Source organism: Cibotium barometz, chromosome 29 (assembly GCF_041138505.1).
Source record: "Cibotium barometz isolate CiBa-2024 chromosome 29, ASM4113850v1, whole genome shotgun sequence".
In the NCBI taxonomy this organism is placed as follows: Eukaryota; Viridiplantae; Streptophyta; class Polypodiopsida; order Cyatheales; family Cibotiaceae; genus Cibotium; species Cibotium barometz.
The window spans coordinates 14328888-14352777 of NC_141074.1; the positions used below are offsets into that span (position 1 = coordinate 14328888).

The 23890-nt window shown below is 44.6% G+C and overlaps 1 protein-coding gene across 2 annotated transcripts in view; it reads left to right on the top strand.

The window, feature by feature from the left end:
• Window positions 1–6565: 6565 nt before the first annotated feature.
• LEW3 (UDP-Glycosyltransferase superfamily protein) overlaps window positions 6566–23890 on the top strand; it is a 45063-nt gene continuing 27738 nt past the window's right edge. The window contains exons 1-5 of one of the 2 annotated variants that reach the window (XM_086822902.1): window positions 6566–6940; window positions 21055–21341; window positions 21489–21675; window positions 21868–21936; window positions 22027–22241. In XM_086822902.1, coding sequence (XP_086679028.1) covers window positions 6656–6940; window positions 21055–21341; window positions 21489–21675; window positions 21868–21936; window positions 22027–22241 — 1043 coding nt within the window. In that variant the 5' untranslated portion in view covers window positions 6566–6655. Of the gene's footprint in view, window positions 6941–11619; window positions 12006–21054; window positions 21342–21488; window positions 21676–21867; window positions 21937–22026; window positions 22242–23890 lie in introns of those variants that run through there. The other variant, XM_086822901.1, reaches the window with a different exon arrangement.

Consider the following 23890-nt stretch of genomic DNA (forward strand, 5'->3'; position numbering starts at 1 on the left):
CACTCAAGGTTAAGCCTAAGGCTTTACACTTATGCAGCTCATTGTGCTCTTCCAAAGAATCACACACGTGTTCAAAGACTTCAATGTGCTTCCTAACATCCTCGTTATCACTAAAGTTTTGAGTGAGCTTAGCCACTTGTACTGCCTTGCTTCTAGGTTCTCTCTCAGGCATACCCCGCATGTTTTCTGCAATAGATCGTCCGATCGTCTGAGCAAACGCGGCGAGATCACCTAGGTGAGCAGGCATAGCTGGTGGAGGCACTTCTGGGATAGCCTGGCTGATAGGAGTTGGCATAGGTCTGAGTATGTTGGCAAATGACGTAGGATATGATATGTAGCTAGGCCTAGCTCCTATTGGATAAGGGTGGTGATAAGGCGGTCGTGGAGCATACGCCATTGGCATACTAAGAGGCGTAGGAGCTACATGAGCATGAGTTGAGATAGGTACATAGGGTCGATAGGCATGGGCACGCACTGTTGTAGGTACTGTTCCACTAGGTAGTGGTGTTGTACTAACTACAGTGGTAACAGGTGCGCTTTCTGTCATGCTCATCATTGGGGTAGGCATTGTGGATTCCTTAATGGAAAGTTGAGCCAAGGTTGGAAAACTAAAGTTACTGCTCGTGGGCTCAACCTGCATTGAGACTCCAGGCGAAACAACATACGAAGGGTCTATGGGACTCACCGAGGGAGTCTCCAATTGTGATAAGGTTGGTTGTTTGGCCTTGCCCATATCCAAAAATCTCATAGGGCCAGTGGAAACTAGGTTCACTTCCCTATTTTGCCTCTCAAATTGGATAATTCTATGAATCACCTCACATATCATGTGTTGTTGCTCCTCTAGATTAGTGGCGCTAGATGTAGATCGTAGGACTTCTAACCAACCTACATGGTATGTGTAGCCCGTGTATAGGTCGGTTAGAGTCTCTGTGTGTAGATCATATTCCCAATTTTCATTGAGAAATATCCCATCTAGACTTGGTGTGCCAAACGGTTCTCTTGAAGTGGACGCAATGTCACTTCTTATGGATTGGCTTCTAGGGACCTCTACTTTAGGAAGAGCATCGGAAGTTGGTAGCTCAGTAGGGCCCTCATTAAACGAAGTGGGTAGAATATCCACATGGACACTCTTTGGGAGGGTAGGGTCTACATAAGATGTGAATGGTGAGTCTACTACCCCTCCTTCTTCATTTACTTCGCTTGTCGCATGCTCAGAGCGTGTAGCTCTACTAAAGGTCTCTATTAGACGACTAAACATGCTAGATCCGGGTTGTGGGGCCCACATTGGCATGTTTTGGCTTCTCCTCAGGGTTCTTGGTAGGGTGCCCTTCCATGGCTTCTGAGTCAAGATGAGTCACTATCCACTATTCGTGGATCTTGGGTTGCACTCCCTTGGGTTCCAGCCGAAGGCCAAGATGCTACGTGGAGGGATGGTGTGAGCCTGCGTAGACTGAAACACTTTCTAGTGGTTCAGACTCTAGCACCCGACCAGAACGTAGATGCATGTGACGTGGGTACCCTACGTGCGTTGGTAACTACCCTTGAAACTCACACAAGTGGTTTCTTAGGCGTTTCGCACCCCGTTTTTACTTGTTTTTAGATTGTTTTTAACTTGTTTTTGACCCCCTTACTTACGGTCGAACTTGGACTAGGGCGTGTGATAGCTCGAAACGAGCGTATCGTTTAAAGGGTCCTAGCGTGCTTTACAGCACCGTGTTCGCCTATCTAGAGCTCCTGTAGTCCTCAAAACAGTCCGTTTCCCTTGGGGGAAAGGGGCAAAAGCCTATTTGCTTGTGGAGGAAAGGGTGAGGGCTTTATCCCACATGCTCACTTTACTCCTTGGGGAGTGGGCTACATATAGGGCACGACTTCCCATAAGCTCTCACTTGAAAGAAAGCTATGGAGGCTCACTCTCCTATATATATATATCAAAAGACCGAGACCGAGGCCGGGGCCGGGGTCGTGGGTCAATTGGGGTTCTTTCTTTTCAAAAATTTTTTCTCCAATTAGAAAATCTTTCCTCTCTTCCTCTCCACACGTTTGGTTCTTTCTTTAAAAATAAATTTTAATTTTTTGTATTTTTTTAAATTTTTTTTTCTATTTTTTTTTTCTGAGATAAGTTCTCTAGGGTTTCTAGCCTTGGCCGCGGCGCAGTTCACGCACACAGCACAGATCTGGGGATTCAGAAACCCCCCTCACACGCAGAAAACCAGATAACCGATCGTGCGCCCACACGCGAAGCGGAAAAATAACAAAAGAAACAGAAATGCAAAAGACAAATTGCAGAAACAGAGATTGCAAACCACAGAAACACCTCAACAGCAAACACACAGTCGCTTTCCTACAGTGTAGATTAAACTTCACGCAGCAGCCGAGCTGCAAACTGGAGCTTGGTGCAGGGCAACTCCCCGGCAGCACAGGTCGTAGTTGGGGACTTGCCAAACACCGTATGCGAGCCACGAATGGCTGCAAGCATACAACCAGGGAAGGAAGCTCAAACAGAATGCCAAAGGGTGTGTCACTCACCGCTCAACCGCTGCCTTGAAGGATTCCCGCGTCGCAGCCGTGAAGAAGGAGCCGCCGTCGCCGCTCTACCGCCTCTCCGCCGCCGTGCCGCTACACAGTGCTCGATCGCTCTCTCACTCTCTCTCTCTCTCTCTCACACATACAGGAGAAGGAAACCAAAGAGATAAGGTAAGAGCACTCTTCTATTCACAACACATGAGAATGAGGATTTTAGGGTTACATTTGACTCTTATAGGTGACTTGGCCGTTCACACTTGGGCGCCCATACATGGCCGGCCGACCCTAACCCTTATCCTACTGATATCCAAGGTGCGCCTCTCATCGGCGATCACCCAATCCCTTTATCCTTAACATATGGTGCCGACAAGCCCGGCCCATGACTCAGAATATTTAAATTAATGATGTAAAATATAGTACGTCTCAATGTCCGCCATGGGTTAACAGAGGGAAAGGAGGGTGGGAGAGATAAGAGAGAGGGAAGAGGGTGGGAGAGAGGAGAGAGAGAGAGAGAGGGAGGGAGGGAGAGAAGAGAGAGAAGGAGGGTGTGAGAGAGAAAGGGAGAGAGGGAGAGGAGGGGAGGGTGGGTGGAGAGGGAGAGGAGGGGAGGGTGGGTGGGAGAGTGAAAGGGAGGGAAGAGGGTGTGGGAGAAGGAGAGAGAGGGTAGTATGGGTTGGGCAGTGGTAGGACAAGGAGAGAGAGAGAGGGAAGAGGGTGGGAGAAGGAGAGAAGGGAGGGTGGGAGAGATAAGAGAGAGGGAGGGTGGGAGAAGGAGAGAGAGGGAGGGTGAGAGAGAGAAAGGAAGGGAGAGAGGAGAGAGAGGGAGGGTGGGAGAGATGAGAGAGAAGGAGGGTGGGAGAATGAGAGAGAGGGAGGGTGGGAGAGTGAAAGGGAGGGAAGAGGGTGCGAGAAGGAGAGAGAGAAAGGGTGGGAGAGAGAAAGGGAGAGAGGGAGAGAGAGTGTGAGAGAAGGATAGAGAGAGAGGGAGTCGGTGGGCGGAGATGGTGGTTGCAATAGTTAGAGAGAGATAGTTCAAGTAGAGAAAGAGGACAGCCAAGAAAACCTCCCTCAAAAATCACACTCATTTTGTATTATTATTTGGGCATACAGTTTAAGAAATAGTTTATGCATCATGATGATGGTATTGTGATAGTGTTACAGTCAAAGTACTTATAGAGACTACATACAAAGACTGCTTACATGGTTTGATCTTGAAGAATGTAAGCCTATTGTTACACTAATAGGCAACATGTGCTAGGCTCTATCTCCAAGATGCAGGTGGACCATTTGATGCATTACTTTATCAACAAGCTATTGGGTGCCTCATCTATCTATACAATACGAGCTTATACATTTAGTTTGAAGCCTCTAAGTTTCTACATAATCCTGGAAATAAGGCTACTAAGTAAGTGTTTTGATACTTACATGGCACTCAATTCCTTAAGCTATTCTATGCTAAGGGGGGTGATATTTAGCCTACATGATTTTAGTGACTCCAATTGGGTTAGATATTATGAAACACGATGTTGTGCTTGTCCACTAGTGGCTTTTTCTTTCATCTTGGTGATTCATGTATATAACGACTTAATAAGAAGAGCAGGAGTTGACAGTGGCTACTTTGAGCTGTGAAGCTGAGTATAAGATAGCTTTTATGGAAACTGTGGAGGTTCAAATACCTTTTGGATCATGATGTTTGGACAACAATCCTTCATCTCCATTTTTTTTACAGCCAGAGTGCATTGGCCATTGTTGTTGTGAGGAACCTTCATACTTGCACAAAGTAGATTGAGGTGCATTATTATTATTTCAAAAGATATTAGTATGGCTTATATCTCTACATAGGATAACGTGGCAAATATGTTCATGAAGGCTCTTTCTCACGAGAGAAGTTAGAAGCTTTTTGCAAAGCTTTGGGCTTTGAGATTTGGACTTATTATGATTTGGGGATTGATCAGACACATAATCCTCAGCCACATAATCCCTAGATTAATTAGCCACATGATCCTTGTACATGTTCACATCATTACTACAATTTGTAGCCATTTATGTGGTAGTGATGTGTAGATGTAGGTTAATAATGGGCTGGAGTACTTTTTTCCTCCTTAGGAGGTTTTTTCCCCTCGAGCGTGTGTACACGCTCTTATGAGAGTGTGTAAGCAACCTTATCATGTCACACTTGTACTTCACTCATTCTTATCAATCTACTTTAAGTGTTGTGCTTCACTCTGCTTGTTGCTTGTTGCTTGTGGCATATGTGTGTGTCGCTACCTTTGTCTCCACTCCAATAAGATTCTTGTGTGTAGGGCATTCACCTATACATCATTTGCTTGCTTCCACTTTGTATCTTGTACTATATCTTTGTAGAAAATGAGTTCTTCCACTTACATCAATTCTAAGTATAATTTGTTTCCTAAATGGATGGGCTACTGTTGGTAATGTATGTAAGCCTTTGGGGCTATTTTGTTTCTCTTTGACACTATCTAAGGTGCTTTTGTTTCTTGGACTAAATGCTTTCATGCAGCATTAAACTAGTTGTCTTCTTCACCATCAACTTCACCTTCTTCTCTTTCTTCCCATGCTTTGGACATCTATGTATGTTCTCAGTGAGTGGGCTTTCTTGTATTCCATTTTCATCCTCATCAAAAACATATCTTAAAACAATCACTTCCTTGTAGATGGGTCATATATCTCTTTGGTCATAATAACCAATAACCAAGCATTTTCTTACTTTTGCATCAAGATTTTACCTTAACTTATCAGCAATATAAATAAAGCCAACACAACCAAATATTCTCAAATGGCTATCTTTATTTGTAAATGCTTCATATGCGGTGATCCACTTTCTCTTGTGGCAACCAGTTTCTCAAGTAATAACTTGTGTTCATTATTTCAATCCAAAACTGGATTAGGGATATGCTTCTCTTATAACATGCTTCTAGCACTATTCATAAGTGTTATGTTTATTCTCTCAATAGCTTTTTCATTCTATTGGGGAGCGTAAGGATATCAAAACTACATTTGCTCTATCCACCACTTCTCCATATATGTAAACCGCTAACCATGTGATGTCATGTGGGGCCCTCTATATATGTACCATTGTTCTTGTTCATTCCTACAATCATACAACCTTTCCACTTTACAAGCATCATCAGTATCATCACATCATTACGAGTTTTAAGACTCACCAATGTATCATTTTTTTCTTGCATGTTTCGATGTTGCTTATTGTTCACATAATGTGACCAATTACCATGTATATATCCTATACGTTCTGCACTCGCACACTGCTACGGCATTGCCTCCACTCGCCTCAACACTATCTCCCACGGGGTCTTTAAGACCCTTGTCAAGTGGCATTGATCAAAATCACGATGCCTTTTTTGGGCCGTTGGATAAAGTAAACTCGGACAAGTAAACTACGTCGAGTAAACTATAAAAAACTGGAAAAATTTCATCTTAGTTTATTTGTAGTTTGCTAAGCGATCATAGTTTACTTCCTAGTTTACTAAACGAGCATAGTTTACTTCCTAGTTTCAACAACAAAACATAGTTTACTTCGTAGTTTCCATCATGGGATGAGGGTGAATTTGGGTTTGGGACTTCGAAAAATTTGTAGCAAGATGTTACGTGCAAAAGAGGATTTGAACTACCGTTGGAAACATCCTACCACTACACTATATCTTCAAGCAACAAAACCATGTGGTTTCAAACCATTATATTCTATGTTTTTCATCCCTAGTTTACTTCGCAATATGCCGACATAGTTTACTTGATCTAACGGCCCAAGAAAGGCGTCACGATTTTGATTAATGCCATCCATTGATGCCACCCGACAAGGGTCTTTAAGACCTTGTGGGAGATAGTGTTGAGGCTCCACTTGTGCACAGTCTGTGCTACCCTTACATTTTTGCCACGTGGGTAGAGAGAGGAGAGACAATTTTATAGAACTCTCGAAATAGTGTGTTATATCATATATATATATATATATATATATATATATAAAATATATATATATATATATATAAATTTTTATGTAAAGACCGTGCAACCTTAAGGAAATTTGATAATAAAACTTGTTTTCACAAATACGAGAGAGAGAGAGAGAGAGAGAGAGATTCATTCCTCACACAGCATGCGGTACCTCTTAGCAGCTGTTGTGGGTTTGATCTTCTCATGCGCTTGTCTGCTCCTTCGTTATTTGGGATACCGAAAGAAGGAATATGCGGTGGGCTTCTTTCACCCCTACGCCAATGATGGGGGTGGAGGAGAGCGGGTGCTGTGGTGTGCAGTCAGAGCCCTCCAAGAAGAAGATCCCGATCTCGCATGTGTCATTTACACCGGAGATGAGGCCACACCAGAGAGTCTGGCGGCCCGTGCCCTTCGTCAATTTGGGGTCAAGCTCTCTTCACTTCCCAAGGTATGGAATTAAGCCTTGACAAAATTTTGTCTATTTGGGCAATTTTTTTGGTGTTTAATGCATTAAACAAGAGAGGGGTTGATTAACATTTTCGGGGTATTGAACTGGCCCATGAGACAACAATGATATAATACGTGCAACTACTGTGGTGGGAGTTCCTTAGGGCATCCCCTATACCTGAACAAGTCATAGTGTCAATAATGAAGTATGTTGAGAAGACACCGATGGACAATGAAGGCACGATATGTGTAACACGAGTACTATGGGGGCATCCTGATTATTCCCTAATTAAACGTTGAGCAGAGATGCTAATTAACAGTAATCAAAGACATAATCTTGCAAGTACACAAAGTCTAGATAAGTGTTCACCTATTTATTGAATATTGCAATGATGAATACATAAAATGCTGTAAACTGTATCGAGATTGAGCTACAATGCATGAACAAAAAGGTTGTAATGCTGTCCAAAGACTTGTTCAGGCTGCTCCTTCTTTGATTCAAGAACTTGCCTTGCTGCATGGACTCCAGCTCTACAATCTAGCATTGAATCAAGGTGGTTAGAAACGTTAGGTACCATACGTACAATAAGTTCTCGATACGAGCACGGAAAGTATTCATAAAAATAGCCCATCAACTGAGAGCATCCTCTATGTTTGGAAGGATGGAGATGATTTGAATCTGCTCATCCTTTATGTGGATGACATGCTACTCATGGGACCTAATGTTTAGCTTAATGTTTGGTTGTGGCTCTTAAGTGCTTTAGGTCTGGAGTTTACAGTTCTCTATTTTGCTATTTTGTGTTGTTGTTTAGTATCTCAGCTCAAAAGGTTTAAGTTCTTATCAAAAAAAAGTGTGTATGCTTTTGTGTGTGTGTGTGTGTGTGTGTTTTTTATTTTTTATTTTTTAAAGTTTTTTTCATTCATGTAATTGTTCTCTTTTGTTTTCTTGTTTTTTGTTTTTTTGTTTGTTTGTTTGTTTGTTTTTTGTTTTTTTGTTAATATCTTAACTAAAAGTCTTCGTTTGATATTATCTTTTGATTTCCTCTCCTTAGTAGCTAGGTTTGTTAGTTTATTTATTTTTGACCTTGCAAATGCTTTGTTTTTGTCTTTATCCTTCTTCACTATTATTTCTTTCTCAAATCTCTCAATTCGTAAGTTCAGATTTTTCTGGCCTTGTGAAAGTATATACTCATGGGGCCTAATGATGACAATATTTCAGCATTCAAAGCTGAATTGCATTCGTCATTTGAGATAACAGATCTGGGTCGTTGCACTACTATTTGAGTATACAATTTATCTAGTGTGATGATGGCATTGTTATGTTCAGTCCAAGTACATAAAAGGGTTGCTAAAGAGGTTTAAACTTCAAGACTGTAAGCCCGTTTCTACTTCTATGGAACCAGGTGTTAGGTTGAGTCTTCATGATGCTCGTGAACCATTTGATACCATGATTTACAGCCAGGTTGTTGGATGCTTGATTTACTTGTGCAATACGACACTAGACATTCAATATGGTGTGTCCCAATTGAGCAAATCATTGGGTATTTCGGAGTTAGTTGGTGTGAACACCCTCTATGGGTGTGAATAACCATTATTAAAGTCTAGGTCAAAAGATAAGGCTTGATGCCTATAAAAAGCATGCACTTAGGTGATTCTATTATAACATGGAGTATCATTTGACTTGTGCAGTCTCTCTCTTGAGGTTTGTTATCTCTCTCTCTCTCTCTCCCTCCACACACACACTCTTAGCATGGCTATCCTCCGTACTATAGTCATGGCTTGATCCTTCGTCCCTCTCTTTGCACATGCTCCATCAAGGCACCATGGATTTCTTCATTTTATCTGAGCCGTGAAGGTGAAGGCCACCTAATGTAGAGATCTCTTAGACCTGATGTGACAATTGCTATGCAAAAGTCTATAACTATGCGACAGCTTGTGCTCTTTGCACAACCATGGAGATCACCTAACATTTCTAGGCCTGAACCTGTAGCTAGCCTACTAAGAGCTATTGTCACTCTGTTTTCAACAGATATTGCTTGCCGCATGCTTGTGCTCGTCTTGCTCATTGAGGGAGAAAGTTTTCGACAAAGGTAATGAAAAGTTTCTCTACTCACTCGCAAGCGACGCTTAAACATGCTTGCATTGTATGCACTCAATAAGAAGCGTTCTAAAAAGCCTTGAGGTCGTGGATAAGCCCAAGATCTCCTAGGCTCATGACCCCTTCTACGGTTTGAAATCTTCCTAAAGTTGACAGAACGTGCCATGCATTGAGTTACATGGAGCCACGATTGGACTAATGCCTCATCATTATGCATGGTTGGTCCCTTAAGCAATTCATTGATAGCTAAGGAGCACAACCATGCACAATAGAGTGCAAACTCCTTAGACATGACCATTGGAACCTGCAAGACAGTGGTTGACCACAAGAATATTAGCATGAGAATAAATAGCCAACTAAAATCAACAAATACTACACAACAAAACATTTGCAAGTTTGCATTTGGAAAACCCTAATGGGTGGAAACCTTGGATGACGGAAAAATTATAGAGTACACTACAAAACTGAAAGACATAAAGCTGGATTCCTAGGAGTCATGTGCGACTTGTCACGACTTTTAGCGTACTTGAGGTATCCACTCATGGATGCATGCATTGCTGCCATGAGTTGAAGTCGCTCTCTCTCTAGGGCATCCTGACGGCTAGAATTGTCCTTGAGATCCTCCACTAGTTGCCGTCCAGTGTCCGCCATTTGAGCCAAGGACTCCTCAGCCTTAGGAGTACTTCGACGGATTGGAGGAACGGATGACTGGCCCTTCTCTAGTTCTTTGTCGACCTCGCCTTCAGTAGTGGAACAACCTGCAAGCGGAACATCATCTAGTGGGGTGGATGAAGCATGGCTTAGAGGGGTGGACGTTGCTCTGTTGTGGTAGTATTCGTCCACCACATCGTACCATTTGCAAGTATGCCTCCTGTCATTGCCAGAAATGTTATTGTGAACTTTATCTATCCTATATTGTGCAAGAACTGCTTGAAATTTTTTGCGACAACCCTCACTATCTTTGTCGAAATCTGGATAAGTGGATGCAAGTTGTGTGGCAACCTTAGCCCACAAGTTAACCCCTTGTTTTACAGGATTATTAAAATCCTCGTTCATCCCCCCCCTAACATGAATCAACTGGTCAACCCAAAAGTCTTTCCACTTGCCCTTGCCACCTTTGGCGTCATTGTCATCGTCACCTCCCAAATCGCCAACCACCTTCTTCTTGGAGGCCTTTGTCTTCTTGGATGGAGGTTGGCTATCCTGCACCACATCCTCATCCGTTTGAGACTTCCTCTTTGAAGGCTTTCCACGACCTTTGGTGGATTGAGAGGGCATGGAGTTAGGGCATGGGCTAGGCGATGGTTGAGGTGTGAAAGGAGAAGTTTGTGAAACCATAGGTGAATTAGGATTAGAGGCACTTAGAGGAGGTTGAGGTATGTAAGGAGATGGTTGTGGAACCATAGGTGAAATATTTTGAGAGGCACTTAGGAGGCGAGGTTTGTGGTGGTTGCGGAGTGATGCTATGGTTAGGAGGCCTAAATAAGAAGGAGGTGCCAGGGGAGGGAGAGGTAAGCATGGCGGTGAACCCATGAGGGGGCATTGGGAAAGGTGGATGGGGGAAAGGATAGAAGTTTCGTTGATGGAATGTGGCTTGGGAGAGAATGGCGTCGTCATCGTCCCTTTGGGAATCAATGAATTGGTTCGGCATGTTGGAGTCCATGGTACCTACAACATACAAGAAGAGAGAAGTTTAGCATGCGCTCAATGCGTTCAACACAACCCAAGAAGCAAGTCGACATGTCTTCATTTGTCACCTTTTGTTCGGACATAGCAATGCTCTCTCCAAGAGGAATCTACAATTGCAAACACACATTTATAAAGGAGCATTAGTACACCATATATTAAGTAGTGTGAAATTGCAAACACCATTGCACCCACTAAAAAATGAAGAGGGAGGGAACATTGTAATAGATTGCAACATTAATCCATAAGCTCATCTTCACCTGTGTCACAGTCTACAGAGCTCCAAAAGTTTGTACTTCGCTACTTCCAAGAAATGGTGTACTCTCTGGTTTTTTGTCAAGGGCTGGACAGTGTACAATGGTCACATTTTATAGGGTCCCTTTTGAAGTTTTGGTACGTTGGTCTCGAGATGTGGACGTTGGAAATTGTTGGGAATACAAATGTTGGAAATTGGAACGTTTGGGTGGTTGGAGAATAGAAGAGAAAAGGGATTAAAAATTGAATGGTGGTGGTGGGGGGGGGGGGGGTGCCAACTCAACGCATGCCTCCTACGTGGAGGGCGGCAGATCCAAAGGCGAGGGGGGGGGGGTCGGCAAATAATCACTGCGATCTCTACCGCGACGTGGCTATGCTGCTGGTAACTGCCGCTGCCTCGTGTGAACAGATCGTGGAGAGTTGGAGCCAATCGATTGGCGCGTACAGGCTGTAGGCGTACTGCCGCCGCCTCGTCTGAACCCAGCCTAAGACCTTGTGGGAGATAGTGTTGAGGCTCCACTTGTGCATAGTCTGCGCTACCCTTACACTTTTGCCACGTGGGTAGAGACAATTTTATGGAACTCTCGAAATAGTGTGTTATATCATCATATATATAAATTTTTATGTAAAGACCGTGCAACCTTAAGGAAATTTGATAATAAAACTTGTTTTCCGGCCACCGAGAGAGAGAGAGAGAGAGAGAGAGAGAGAGAGAGAGAGAGAGATTCATTCCTCACACAGCATGCGGTACCTCTTAGCAGCTGTTGTGGGTTTGATCTTCTCATGCGCTTGTCTGCTCCTTCGTTATTTGGGATACCGAAAGAAGGAATATGCGGTGGGCTTCTTTCACCCCTACGCCAATGATGGGGGTGGAGGAGAGCGGGTGCTGTGGTGTGCAGTCAGAGCCCTCCAAGAAGAAGATCCCGATCTCGCATGTGTCATTTACACCGGAGATGAGGCCACACCAGAGAGTCTGGCCGCCTGTGCCCTTCGTCAATTTGGGGTCAAGCTCTCTTCACTTCCCAAGGTATGGAATTAAGCCTTGACAAAATTTTGTCTTTTTGGGCAATTTTTTTGGTGTTTAATGCATTAAACAAGAGAGGGGTTGATTAACATTTTCGGGGTATTGAACTGGCCCATGAGACAACAATGATACAATACGTGCAACTACTGTGGTGGGAGTTCCTTAGGGCATCCCCTATACCTGAACAAGTCATAGTGTCAATAATGAAGTATGTTGAGAAGACACCGATGGACAATGAAGGCACGATATGTGTAACACGAGTACTATGGGGGCATCCTGATTATTCCCTAATTAAACGTTGAGTAGAGATGCTAATTAACAGTAGTCAAAGACATAATCTTGCAAGTACACAAAGTCTAGATAAGTGTTCACCTATTTATTGAATATTGCAATGATGAACACATAAAATGCTGTAAACTGTATCGAGATTGAGCTACAATGCATGAACAAAAAGGTTGTAATGCTGTCCAAAGACTTGTTAAGGCTGCTCCTTCTTTGATTCAAGAACTTGCCTTGCTGCATGGACTCCAGCTCTACAATCTAGCATTGAATCAAGGTGGTTAGAAACGTTAGGTACCATACGTACAATAAGTTCTCGATACGAGCACGGAAAGTATTCATAAAAATAGCCCATCAACTGAGAGCATCCTCTATGTTTGGAAGGATGGAGATGATTTGAATCTGCTCATCCTTTATGTGGATGACATGCTACTCATGGGACCTAATGTTTAGCTTAATGTTTGGCTGTGGCTCTTAAGTGCTTTAGGTCTGGAGTTTACAGTTCTTTGTTTTGCTATTTTGTGTTGTTGTTTAGTATCTCAGCTCAAAAGGTTTAAGTTCTTATTAAAAAGAAGTGTGTGTACGCTTGTGTGTGTGTGTGTTTTTTATTTTTTATTTTTTAAAGTTTCTTTCATTCATGTAATTGTTCTCTTTTGTTTTCTTGTTTTTTGTTTTTTTGTTTGTTTTGTTTTGTTTTGTTTTGTTTGTTTGTTTGTTTGTTTTTTTGTTAATGTCTTAATTAAAAGTCTTCTTTTGATATTATCTTTTGATTTCCTCTCCTTAGTAGCTAGGTTTGTTAGTTTATTTATTTTTGATCTTTCAAATGCTTTGTTTTTGTCTTTGCATTCGTCATTTGAGATAACAGATCTGGGTCCGTTGCACTACTATTTGAGTATACAATTTATCTAGTGTGATGATGGCATTGTTATGTTCAGTCCAAGTACATAAAAGGGTTGCTAAAGAGGTTTAAACTTCAAGACTGTAAGCCCGTTTCTACTTCTATGGAACCAGGTGTTAGGTTGAGTCTTCATGATGCTGGTGAACCATTTGATGCCATGATTTACAGCCAGGTTGTTGGATGCTTGATTTACTTGTGCAATACGACACTAGACATTCAATATGGTGTGTCCCAATTGAGCAGATCATTGGGTATTTCGGAGTTAGTTGGTGTGGGTGTGAATAACCATTATTAAAGTCTCTCTCTTGAGCTTTGTTATCTCTCTCTCTCTCTCTCTCTCCACACACACACTCTTCGCATGGCTATCCTCCATACTATAGTCATGGCTTGATCCTTCATCCCTCTCTTTGCACATGCTTCATCAAGGCACCATGGATTTCTTCATTTTATCTGAGCCACCCTAACCACCTCGTCCATACTTCACACGTCCTCTATGTGCTCTATGCATTCCCACTCCATGAGGCGCGTGCTGTCCACAATTTGCAGCCATCTGTGAGCAATCTTGCACATCTATGGTTGAGCACAACTATCAGAACACAAGCTACAGGAGGTCTACAGGCACCCCACAGTAGTGTTGAAGCAAAATGCCTCGTCTTGGCAGCCTGTAGAAGGAAATGCAGGTCATCGGTGCTGTCCAGCAGGTGATAGAATTGGCAGCCAGCATTCAGCCAACATTCAGCCATTAACGAGGAAGAAGAGGTCCTCTGTTGTTCCAACTATGCCCTGGAGCTAAACGCAAGCACCACAACATGTGGAGTGGAAAACAAAGCACGTCCAGGAACCAAATTAGAGAAAAAAATGCAGCCCATCTTCAGTGCAGCACCATCGTCATCCATGAGTACCTACAACATGACACAACAACATGAGATTTGGGGCTTTCCAAGCATATGGTAACAATCATTTGATTAAGCATTCTCATTCATCAAAGTTTAGGGCTTTTTGTAGATACTTAAGGGTTTCAAAACCATGGAGAGCAGCAAGGGAAGTTTTGGAATAGACAAGTTCAATGGCATCAACTTCTCGACATGGCAGACAAAACTACGTCTTTATGTGATGAGGGACAGCTTGTGGCCCGTGGTCAATGGCACCGACAAGGAACTAGGCAACAACGAAGGAGTTGAGACGATTCAAATTTGGCAAGACCGAAATGACAAGTCCATTGCTCTCATCGGGCTTGCATTGTCTGACCATCTTGTTCACCATGTGGACTTTAACAAGAGTGCTAATGAGGTATGGGACAAATTGGAAAATTTGTTTGGTAAGAAGATAAATAACTCAAAAGGTTTTCTTGAAGCAAAAATTGTTTGGTAAAAAAATGAGTGAGAAGAGACATTGAGAGAATACTTGAGCAAACTTGGCTGCGGGCAAAAGCCTTTGGGGGTTTGTCAGTGGTGACGAGCCTAGACTTGCAGACATTGCACCTACTGCTGGCTGGCCGGAATGCTCAGCAGCCCCTGCACCTACAATTGCCATTCAGGAACAATGCAGATGGGATGGACATGATGCTCAGGCTATGGCCTCGATCTCTTTGTTAGTGAAGAGATCCATTATTCGTGACATCCATTCATGCAAAACCTCATAGTGTGAATGGGATGTATTGGAGACTATGTACCAAGCCAAAAATGAGGCCAGAGTTGCGTATTTGAAGAAAGAGCTAGAAAACTTGCAAATGAACGAAGGGGATAATGGTTGATCGTCTTACGAAGATCCAGGATCTTTGGGAGCAGCTGCTTAACATTGATGAAGTCATTGCTACTGAAAGGGAGTTAGTCCCCAAGACACTACACTTACTTTCTAGAATCCTACCTAAACTTCCACACTTCTCTTACTTTGTCCATGAGCGGTAACCCTAAATCCCTTATGTTTGAGGAGTTGGTTGGTTTGCTTTTACAGGAGGAACAAACGCGGAAGAATAAATCTTCCATGATACGCGGCAGTGATCAAGCTTTTGTTGCCAATGATAAGGGCAAAGGCAAGGCAAAGGGTGGCTATTATCAGTCTAAGACCGATTTTGGACAGCCATCAAACAAAGGAAAGAGTGATGTAGATCAGTCCAAAAAGAAGGCCAAGTGTCATTATTGCAAAAAGCCAGGGCACTACATTAGTAAGTGCAAGAAGAGACAGGCCAAGGAGAAGAAGGAATCTGGTTTGGTTGTGGACTCTTCTAATGCTTTTGCAAGCAAAGCTAATGATTCAACTAATTTTGTGCAGGATGATTGGGCTCTTTTGGTTTGCAATTATGATGCATCACAGGAGCATGTATCTCTCAATGTGAATGAGACAGTAATGGTATTTTGATAGTGGTGCCTCAAGACATATTACCTCTATGAGGAATTTGTTCAAGTCTTTGAGGGTTACCTTAGAAGGAAAGAAGGTCACATGTGCTAACAATTCTTCTTATCCCGTCAAAGGGATTGGTGAGATCATTCTCATAGCTGTAGACAGATTTGATATATGCATTACAGATGTACTCTATGTACCTGGCATTAAGAAGAATTTACGGTCAGTTTCCTCTTTAGCTAAAAGAGGTTATGTGGTCAATTTTGAGGATGACAGATGCACAGTGAGGGGTAGAGAGAAGGACTATGTGATAGTCACTTCTGGGACTTTGTACCAGGGCTTGTATCATTTGGATTCATTTGAAAAGAGAGTACAAGATGCATATTTGGTCACTTCTACTTTTGCCATGCAAGAGGCGGAGTTATGGCATGCCAGGTTTGGGCATGTGAATTATGGCAGTTTGATGTTGCTAAAAAGACATCAAATAGTGCAGGATTTGCCACATGTGGAGCTGCCACCCAGACATGTATGTGAGGGGTGCATTTTAGGCAAAATGCACAAGAAATGCTTTTCCAAAAGATGGGTGAGTGAGGGCTGTTTGAAAATTACCGCTCGTACATAATGATGTGTGTGGTCCAATGTGGACACCATCACTTGGAAAGCATCTTTACTTTGTGACATTCATTCACGACTATTCTAGGTTTTCTTGGATGCATCTTCTTAAAGAAAAATCTGAGGTGTTTAGGTGTTTTCAGCACTATGTTGCAAGGGCTGAAAATGAGACAGGTTGCAAAGTGCAGACCCATCACCCTCCGTACTGATCGAGGGGGGGAATGCATGTTTGATGCTTTTAAAGCATACTTGGCTGAAAAAGGCATTAAGCATGAGTGTAACATCCACAACAGAATGGTGTTGTGGAAAGAAAGAACAGGTCTTTAATGGAAGTGCCACATGTTTTGAACCAATGCTCTATGAAAGCCTTGAAAACCATTACCCCGTTTGAGGCTTGGTACAAATGAAAGCCTAAGGTTGATTACCTTACAACATTTGGATTCCTTGCATATGCTCATGTGCCTCCACAGATTAGAGGAGGTTAGAGAGGTAGACGAGCAGAGACATGAGTTTTACTATTGTCGTCAGGTCTCTCAGTGGACGCAGCTTGGAGATAGAGTGACTGGGGAGTTTTTTGAGATCACTGGACCCTGTCATGCGCGAGCAGGAGTCCGCCAGCTTAGTAGACCGGATGGATCGGTTGCTACTGAGCTCGGGGAGATCAGAGCCATTGCCACTGCATTTTATAGTGACCTGCTTTCAGCGGAGCCAGCCACTGAGGATCGAGATGTTTGCAGATAGACTGTGTGGGCCCATGTGCAGAGGAGGGTCACAGACCATATGCGTACAGTTCTAGGTGCGCCTTTGTCAGAGATTGAGCTTGCCGAGGCCTTGAGGGTCCTGCCGCGACATAGTTGCCCAGGGGAGGACGGACTGACGCCGGCTTTTTTATGCGCTATTGGGACCTCTTGGGACCAGGCCTCCGCAGGGGCTTTCAGCATGTTTTGGACACTGGGGTGATGCCGCAGAGCTTTTCAGAGGGCTTGATTTATCTTATCCCCAAGGGGGAGGGAGTATCAGATGACATTCGGCATTGGAGGCCTATTACGATCCTCAATACTGTCTACAAGGTCTTAGCAAAGGCCTTGAGTTTGAGGATCCAGCCCTTCCTGGGGGAGTTGATTCATGCTACTCAGACAGGATTTGTCAAGGAGCGCAGTATCCTTGACAACATCTTTACTTTCTGGGAGGCGACGGCCCGAGCTAGATTTCTTGGCGAGGACTTGGTCGTGATGCTTCTCGATTTTGAGAAGGCATACGATAGAGTTGATTGGGGATTCTTAGAGGGCACTATGCTTCGCCTGGGCTTTGAGCCAGGATGGATCAGAGGGGTGGCAGCTCTGTATTCCACAGCTCGCAGCCAGGTGCTGATTGCAGGAGGACGGGGGCCGAGTTTTGAGCTGACCAGATCAGTCCGTCAGGGGTGTCCTCTCGCCCCTTTCCTTTTCCTCTTCTTTGCGGAGGCTATGAGTATGTATTTGACGGCAGAGGAGGTTGGTTTGAGAGGACTTCAGCTCCCAGTCCGGGGGGAAGATTTGCTTGATGCTGAGTTTGCAGACGACACGGGCTTGTTTTTGCATGGCCAAGAGACCAATCTTACTCGGGCTGAGCAGTCGCTCCAGGTTTTTAGTGCAGCTTCGGGAGCATTGATCAATTGGCGCAAGACAGTGGCCTTTTGGATCAGTAGTGCACCCACTCCGGCATGGAGCCCGGACCCCGGTTTTAGATGGATTCCTCCAGGCACAGCAGTGCGGTATTTGGGATGCCAGATTGGCCTCGATTTGTCACCTGAGCAGCAGATTGCCCCGCTTCTTCTGAGCATTCGGAAGAAGCTATTGTATTGGAGTACAGCTCGACTATCCTTGGCTGGGAGGGTGGTGGTGGCAAATCAGGTGCTGTTAGCGACCATGTGGTACATTACGTCTTGCTGGATTTTCTCGAGCTCTTGCATCAGCCAGGTACAGAGGCTGATCAGGAACTTTCTGTGGTCTGGGCGGGACGGTCAGCCAGCTCGGGCAAAGGTTGCATGGGCAGTTATTACACTTCCGCTGGCTCAGGGCGGTTTGGGCATTATAGATCCAGTTGATCAGAGCAGAGCCTTATTGGGGAAGCTTATTGTTCGGGGGTTGCTTCCAGGCGCTGAGCCGTGGAAAGAGCTTCTCTTGCAGCGACTGCAGGCTCGGGCGCCCCCTGCAGGGGGTACTTGGGCACCAGAGATTCGCTGGATCTTCATAGAGATGAGGAGGACAGGCCTTAGTAGAGGATGGGAGGACAGATTTGCCTTGAGTATCCTGAGAGCTTGGGAGCTGCTGAGACCGGGGCTCTCTCAGCGGCCTCCTTCTTGTGTTGAGGAGCGGGCCAGGCAGCCGCTCATCTGGAGCCCAGCGGTTCGCACGGAGCAGGGTCATATGCTGGGTTCTCGGCCTCGTCTAGCCTGGGGACCTTTAGCGGCAGGCCCAGCTCGTAGTTTTGGAGACTGGCAGGCTTTCTGCAGTCTACCAGAGGAGATCCAGGTGGAGAGGCTAAGTCACTTCAGAGGGGGGTTGATTATGAGGGATGATATACAGGAGGCTCTCACAGAGGAGTGGTTCACGCCTCTAGAGCCAGTGGCCCCACGGTGGATGGGAGCCTTTACACAGTTGGAGATCCTGATTGCTGTCAGAGCTAGCACTGAGGATGGCAGATACCTCTACTATGAGATTCAGGATGAGGGTAGACTCCAGAGAGTGGAGGTGGAGTCGCCTTTGGTTGCAGAGTGCACCTTTCAGAGGATTCGGGTAGTGGCAGCCGCTTCTCGGAAGTGGCATATTGACCCCGACCCTGCTGATGTGCTCCCGGATTGGCGCATATGGGCATATGCAGCGCGCCCCTTGGCCCGGCTACAGTGGGACCCCGGGGAGTACGAGTGGCATGATCCTTATGCATCCCTTGAGGCCACAGAGATCACCTTTTTCCAGTATACTGTTCGGCTGGGACGGCATATTTTGACGGCGAGGAGGACGGTTTCTCCAGCGGCAGCGGGGCATTGGCGATTGCAGGGACTCTCACAGGAGTTCCTGGAGGACTTCTGGGCTCGGCTCTGGGCTAGTCGGCAGACCCGCAAGATCTCGGCTTTTCAGTGGCTGGTCGCCCACAGGGGCTCAGCAGTTGGCACCTGGCTTGTTTACAGCGGTCTCCCGGCGGCCCGCGTTCGATGCGGCCACCCTATGGAGACACAGAGACATTGCCTTTGGGACTGCCCTCAGGCACAGCAGATTTGGCTGCGGATGTTGCGTATTCTGGCCCCCCTCTCTCCAGAGGGTATGTTTACGTGGGGCGCTGCTGCTTGGTCGACTTCGTCAGGGCCTGCTATGGGCTATGAGATGGAGCAGGGCAGTCAGGCCATCAGATTTATTAGGGGCCAGCCTCCCCTGGTTTCGGCACCGGATTTCTCGTCCGCCAGCTGGACACAGGAGAGGGATTTACGATGGGAGCTCCTCAGCAGCCTTACCATCTGGTTCACCTGGAGGGCCCGGTGTTTCACGGCCTTTGAGGGGAGACTGGAGCCACCAGCAGAGACTGTACGGGGGATTTGGCAGGAGTTGATCCACACCCTGCGAGGACAGTATGACCGCATCCGGGGCGACTCGGACGAGGCGATCTTGCGGCGCCAGGCTTTTCACACCACCTGGCGCAGTGGCCCCTTCTACACCTTACACACGGGATCCCCCCGTTGGCATTACAGGCCACCTGTTTGGCTATTCCCCCCCCCCCCCCCCTATTGTATGATTTAGCCCTTCAGTCCTTAGTACTGATGCTTGTATTTTGCAGCACCTAGGGAGAGTCTCCCGGGCTGCCTTGTTGGATTCACTGCTCTTTCTCTCTTATGAGCAGGAGAGATCTTTTGTAGCCCTACGGGCGTTTTTATATAACTAATGAAAGGATCTTTTCTCGGGGAAAAAAAAAAATATCATATATTGAGGGGGGGGGGTCGGCCCGTTCCGGCCCCAGTGCTGGTGTCCATCTTTCCATTTCATTTCATTTCAATTTCAAGTTGTATTAAGTTGTCCATTTCAAATTTGTGGTTTTAAAGTTGTGCTATTAAGTGTGTGGGTGTCCAACGGAGTCTTCCCACTTGACGGGATCGGTTTCAGACTTCTTTAGAGCAGCAGCGACCCCACACACCGTTGACCCCACGAGTCGATTGGGCCCACACAGCCACCCCAAGGAGTCACCTTGGATAGAGCTGGAGAGCTATGTAGAGCATGGCGTCCATGACCCGCTGGGCTGCGACCCTAGCTGAGACATTATCAGAGGATACAGGCGATATTGGCACGGCGTCGTGCGGAACGACCTTGGCGTTTTAGCTTGTCTATGCTGGATCGACTAATGCGAGACATTATGGGATGAGTCTATCTGAGCTGCTTCCCATAGCCTACCATTTTTCCAGCTCCACACTTTATTAGATATGCCTTTTTCTGGCAGTTGTATCAGGCCACTAGTTCCTCTTTGGCCACATGTTATAGCTAGTTGTTTTTCAGTTTATTATTTTCATTTTCTACTCGGGACATTTAGTTTCCTTGAGTTTTGGATGTATTGGTACTTTAGTCTCATAGGCCACTTTGGCCTTTTGTAGACGCTAATATCTCTCTCTCTCTCTCTCTCTCTCTCTCTCTCTCGCACACACACACACACACACACACGGGAGCAAAGAGACTTTCAAAGCTTGTATTTGCTAAGGTATTAGGCTTAGTGGCGTTTTCATTGTTTTTAACTGTTTTTATGATTTTATGATTTCATATTATTTCATGGAGTGCGGCTGCATTTACATTTTCACACTTTGATAATTAACTGTAGGTAGGGATTTTCAATTTGATTCTGACTACTCAATAAACTCGACGTTGTTGATAGTTTTGGTTTTTTATTGTGGGAAAAATGTTTCAGGTTGTGCGGCTACAGAAGAGATTGTGGGTGGAACCTAGAACTTATCCCTACTTCACACTCTTAGGACAAAGTCTGGGCTCCATGGTTCTTGGGATGGAGGCCTTGACAAAGTTCACACCATTGATATTCTTTGACACTAGTGGATATGCTTTCACCTATCCGCTTGCTCGTGCTTTTGGATGTAAGGTGGTTTGCTATACACACTATCCCACAATAAGCTCTGACATGTTTGCAAGGGTTCTTGGGCGGACATCATTGTATAACAATAATGTTGTCATTGCCCGAAGGCAAGTATTGTGCTTACTCATGCAATCTGCTTTTAGATTTGGTAAGCTTTTTGAAAAAGTGCCAGTATATGGTTTGAGATCATGATAATGTGGCACAACATTGTGATGAATACCCTGGCTGAGCATGCGGTTTCTTTCTCTTTGCAGCCGCCTCCTCTCTTTTTTGAAGGCTATGTACTACCTGCTTATGACTTTGCTGTATGGGCTGGTTGGCCACTGCGCACATTTGGCTATGGTGAACTCTTCCTGGACTCAGTCTCATATTCAAAAACTATGGAGGATTTCTGAACGAGTTGTACGTGTGTATCCTCCATGTGATACACACACTCTTCAGGTAGTTTCAGAGCATGTCTTGCTCACATGCCATGTGGCATTGTGACCATTGATCTGTTTGTAGCATGTGTTAGATGCTCAATTAATGTATCTTTGATCCTTTTGAGAAGATGAATAATTTTGCTTTTGACAGCTTGTCAATCTGATGTGTTGAACATTACGACTAATTTTCTTTGAGATCTGGATTAAGCAGGCCCTTTCTTTAGCAAGGAACGCTGACAACATATTTTTCATCTCAGTGGCTCAGTTCAGACCAGAAAAGGTCACTTTTCCTTCTGCAATTTGCATGTCGTGAAATCTTACCTTCTAAATTTTGTTATGTTCCTTAGTCTTTGCCTTGCTTTGCACGCAGGCGCATGGAGTGCAACTCGAAGCATTTGCTAGTGTCATGCAACAGCTACATGCAGGTGATTTTGCGGGAAGAAGCAAAAACGGCAGTGTTCGATTGAAATTGGTGGGAAGCTGCCGTCATAAGGAAGACCAGGACCGAGTTGAGAAATTGAAGCAGAGGTGCTCTGAGTTGGGCATTGAAGAGCAAGTGGACTTTCTCATAAATGTCCCCTACAGGTAAAACATCATTTGTTTTCCAATGAAATATAAACTATGCTTATGCAAACTTATTGTTATGCATTCAGAACTACTAGGAGGTATGCGTGTTTACACTCACACAAATACACACAAGCACAAACGTGTTCTCATGTGCACAGATGCACCCACGTGCGCGTGGGGGGTTTCTGCACACACGGTAACCAATCTGAATCCAGATACTGACAGAATACTTCAAAAATAACACAGACACACAACAGATAACAAAATTTCAAGAGTTTGACACCACACTGAACCGGAACGGCCAGCCCCCCGTAGGAACTCTTCGTATTCCTCAAGAGTAAACTTTCACAACAAAGGATACGGGTGTACAACACTGGAATTTTCCAAGTACATATGATTTCCAATCTAAGAGATTGAATTTGCGAGAATTGTTCACTTGTAACTCAAGGCTAAAATTTTGTACAGGCTGGTGTTGCTACTGTTAGGAATTCCCCCTCTGACGTTGCTCTCCAAATCAGGGTATTTTTTGCTCAATTAACAAAACATTGCTTTCACTAATACCTTAATTAGTGTTAATCATCTGAGGTTTTTAGGGCCATCAATGGTTCATATCTCACATTCAAGTGTTGCAAAACCTCAATAAAGCATCAAATCAGATTTACCCCTTGATTTAAGTGATCAATTTGTTAATCCAAAATTGGGTACAAATCTGTATTAGCATTATTTGGGACAATTGGATTTTTGAGCTTGAATGCTTCATGTAACTCATCTATCATGAACACAAATCAATTATACAAGGGAAAGACACTAGCCATTGAAAAGGCTAAGATCTCCTTAAGCATATTTAATGCATTATCATCTTAATAAAGGGATATGCATCATCATCATGTTAGGCTTCATGAACACGTACAGGCTGGTGTGTGGCTACTTCGTGTATATAATTATGTATATAATGTATTCATGGTCATTCTTGGGATATAATGTACATGTGGCGTTTTCAGCTGTTTTTATCCGTTTGCGTTTTTAAAGATTAACGTTGTGTTGTGTTTGGATGACGTGCTGTTACATTTTAGCTTTCACGTTTTGATAACTATGTTCCTCCCTTCCCTCGAAGCTCCTGCAGATATATCGACAGTTGGCTTGACTCTTCCATCCCTCAGCCACCAGCTCTTGACCTGTCAAGCGTTAATTGATTCAACAATTCTCTAATGTCGTGGAGACGAGTAATCATCGCGGCCTCCTCGGTATCACCTCTCTCCCCCGAGTCTCCTATGGACCCCCTCTGATTATGGTGCACGCGATGGTTTATTTGCCTCCTTGTTATGTCCCGACAAACCTAGGATTAGGGCTAGGGGCGTGCTAACCCAAAATTAGGGTTAGGGTTAACCCAAGATTAGGGTGAAGGGCTTAGTTGGGTATGGGGATGTGGAGGGTTCACACGTGGGCTAAGGGCGCTAGCAAGAGGAGACCTAGATTGGCTAAGAGCTTATAATTAACAGCCTAGGGCTAATAATGGCTAAATAAAGCAATAGCTGGGTTATTTCTATACAAGTGATCATGGGGTCACTTATTAGACAAGAGGTCAAGTAGTCATGCAATGGCTTGGGGCTACCAAGGAAGCAAGGAGGATCTCGTGGACATTTCACACCACTGCGCGCTTAACGTCC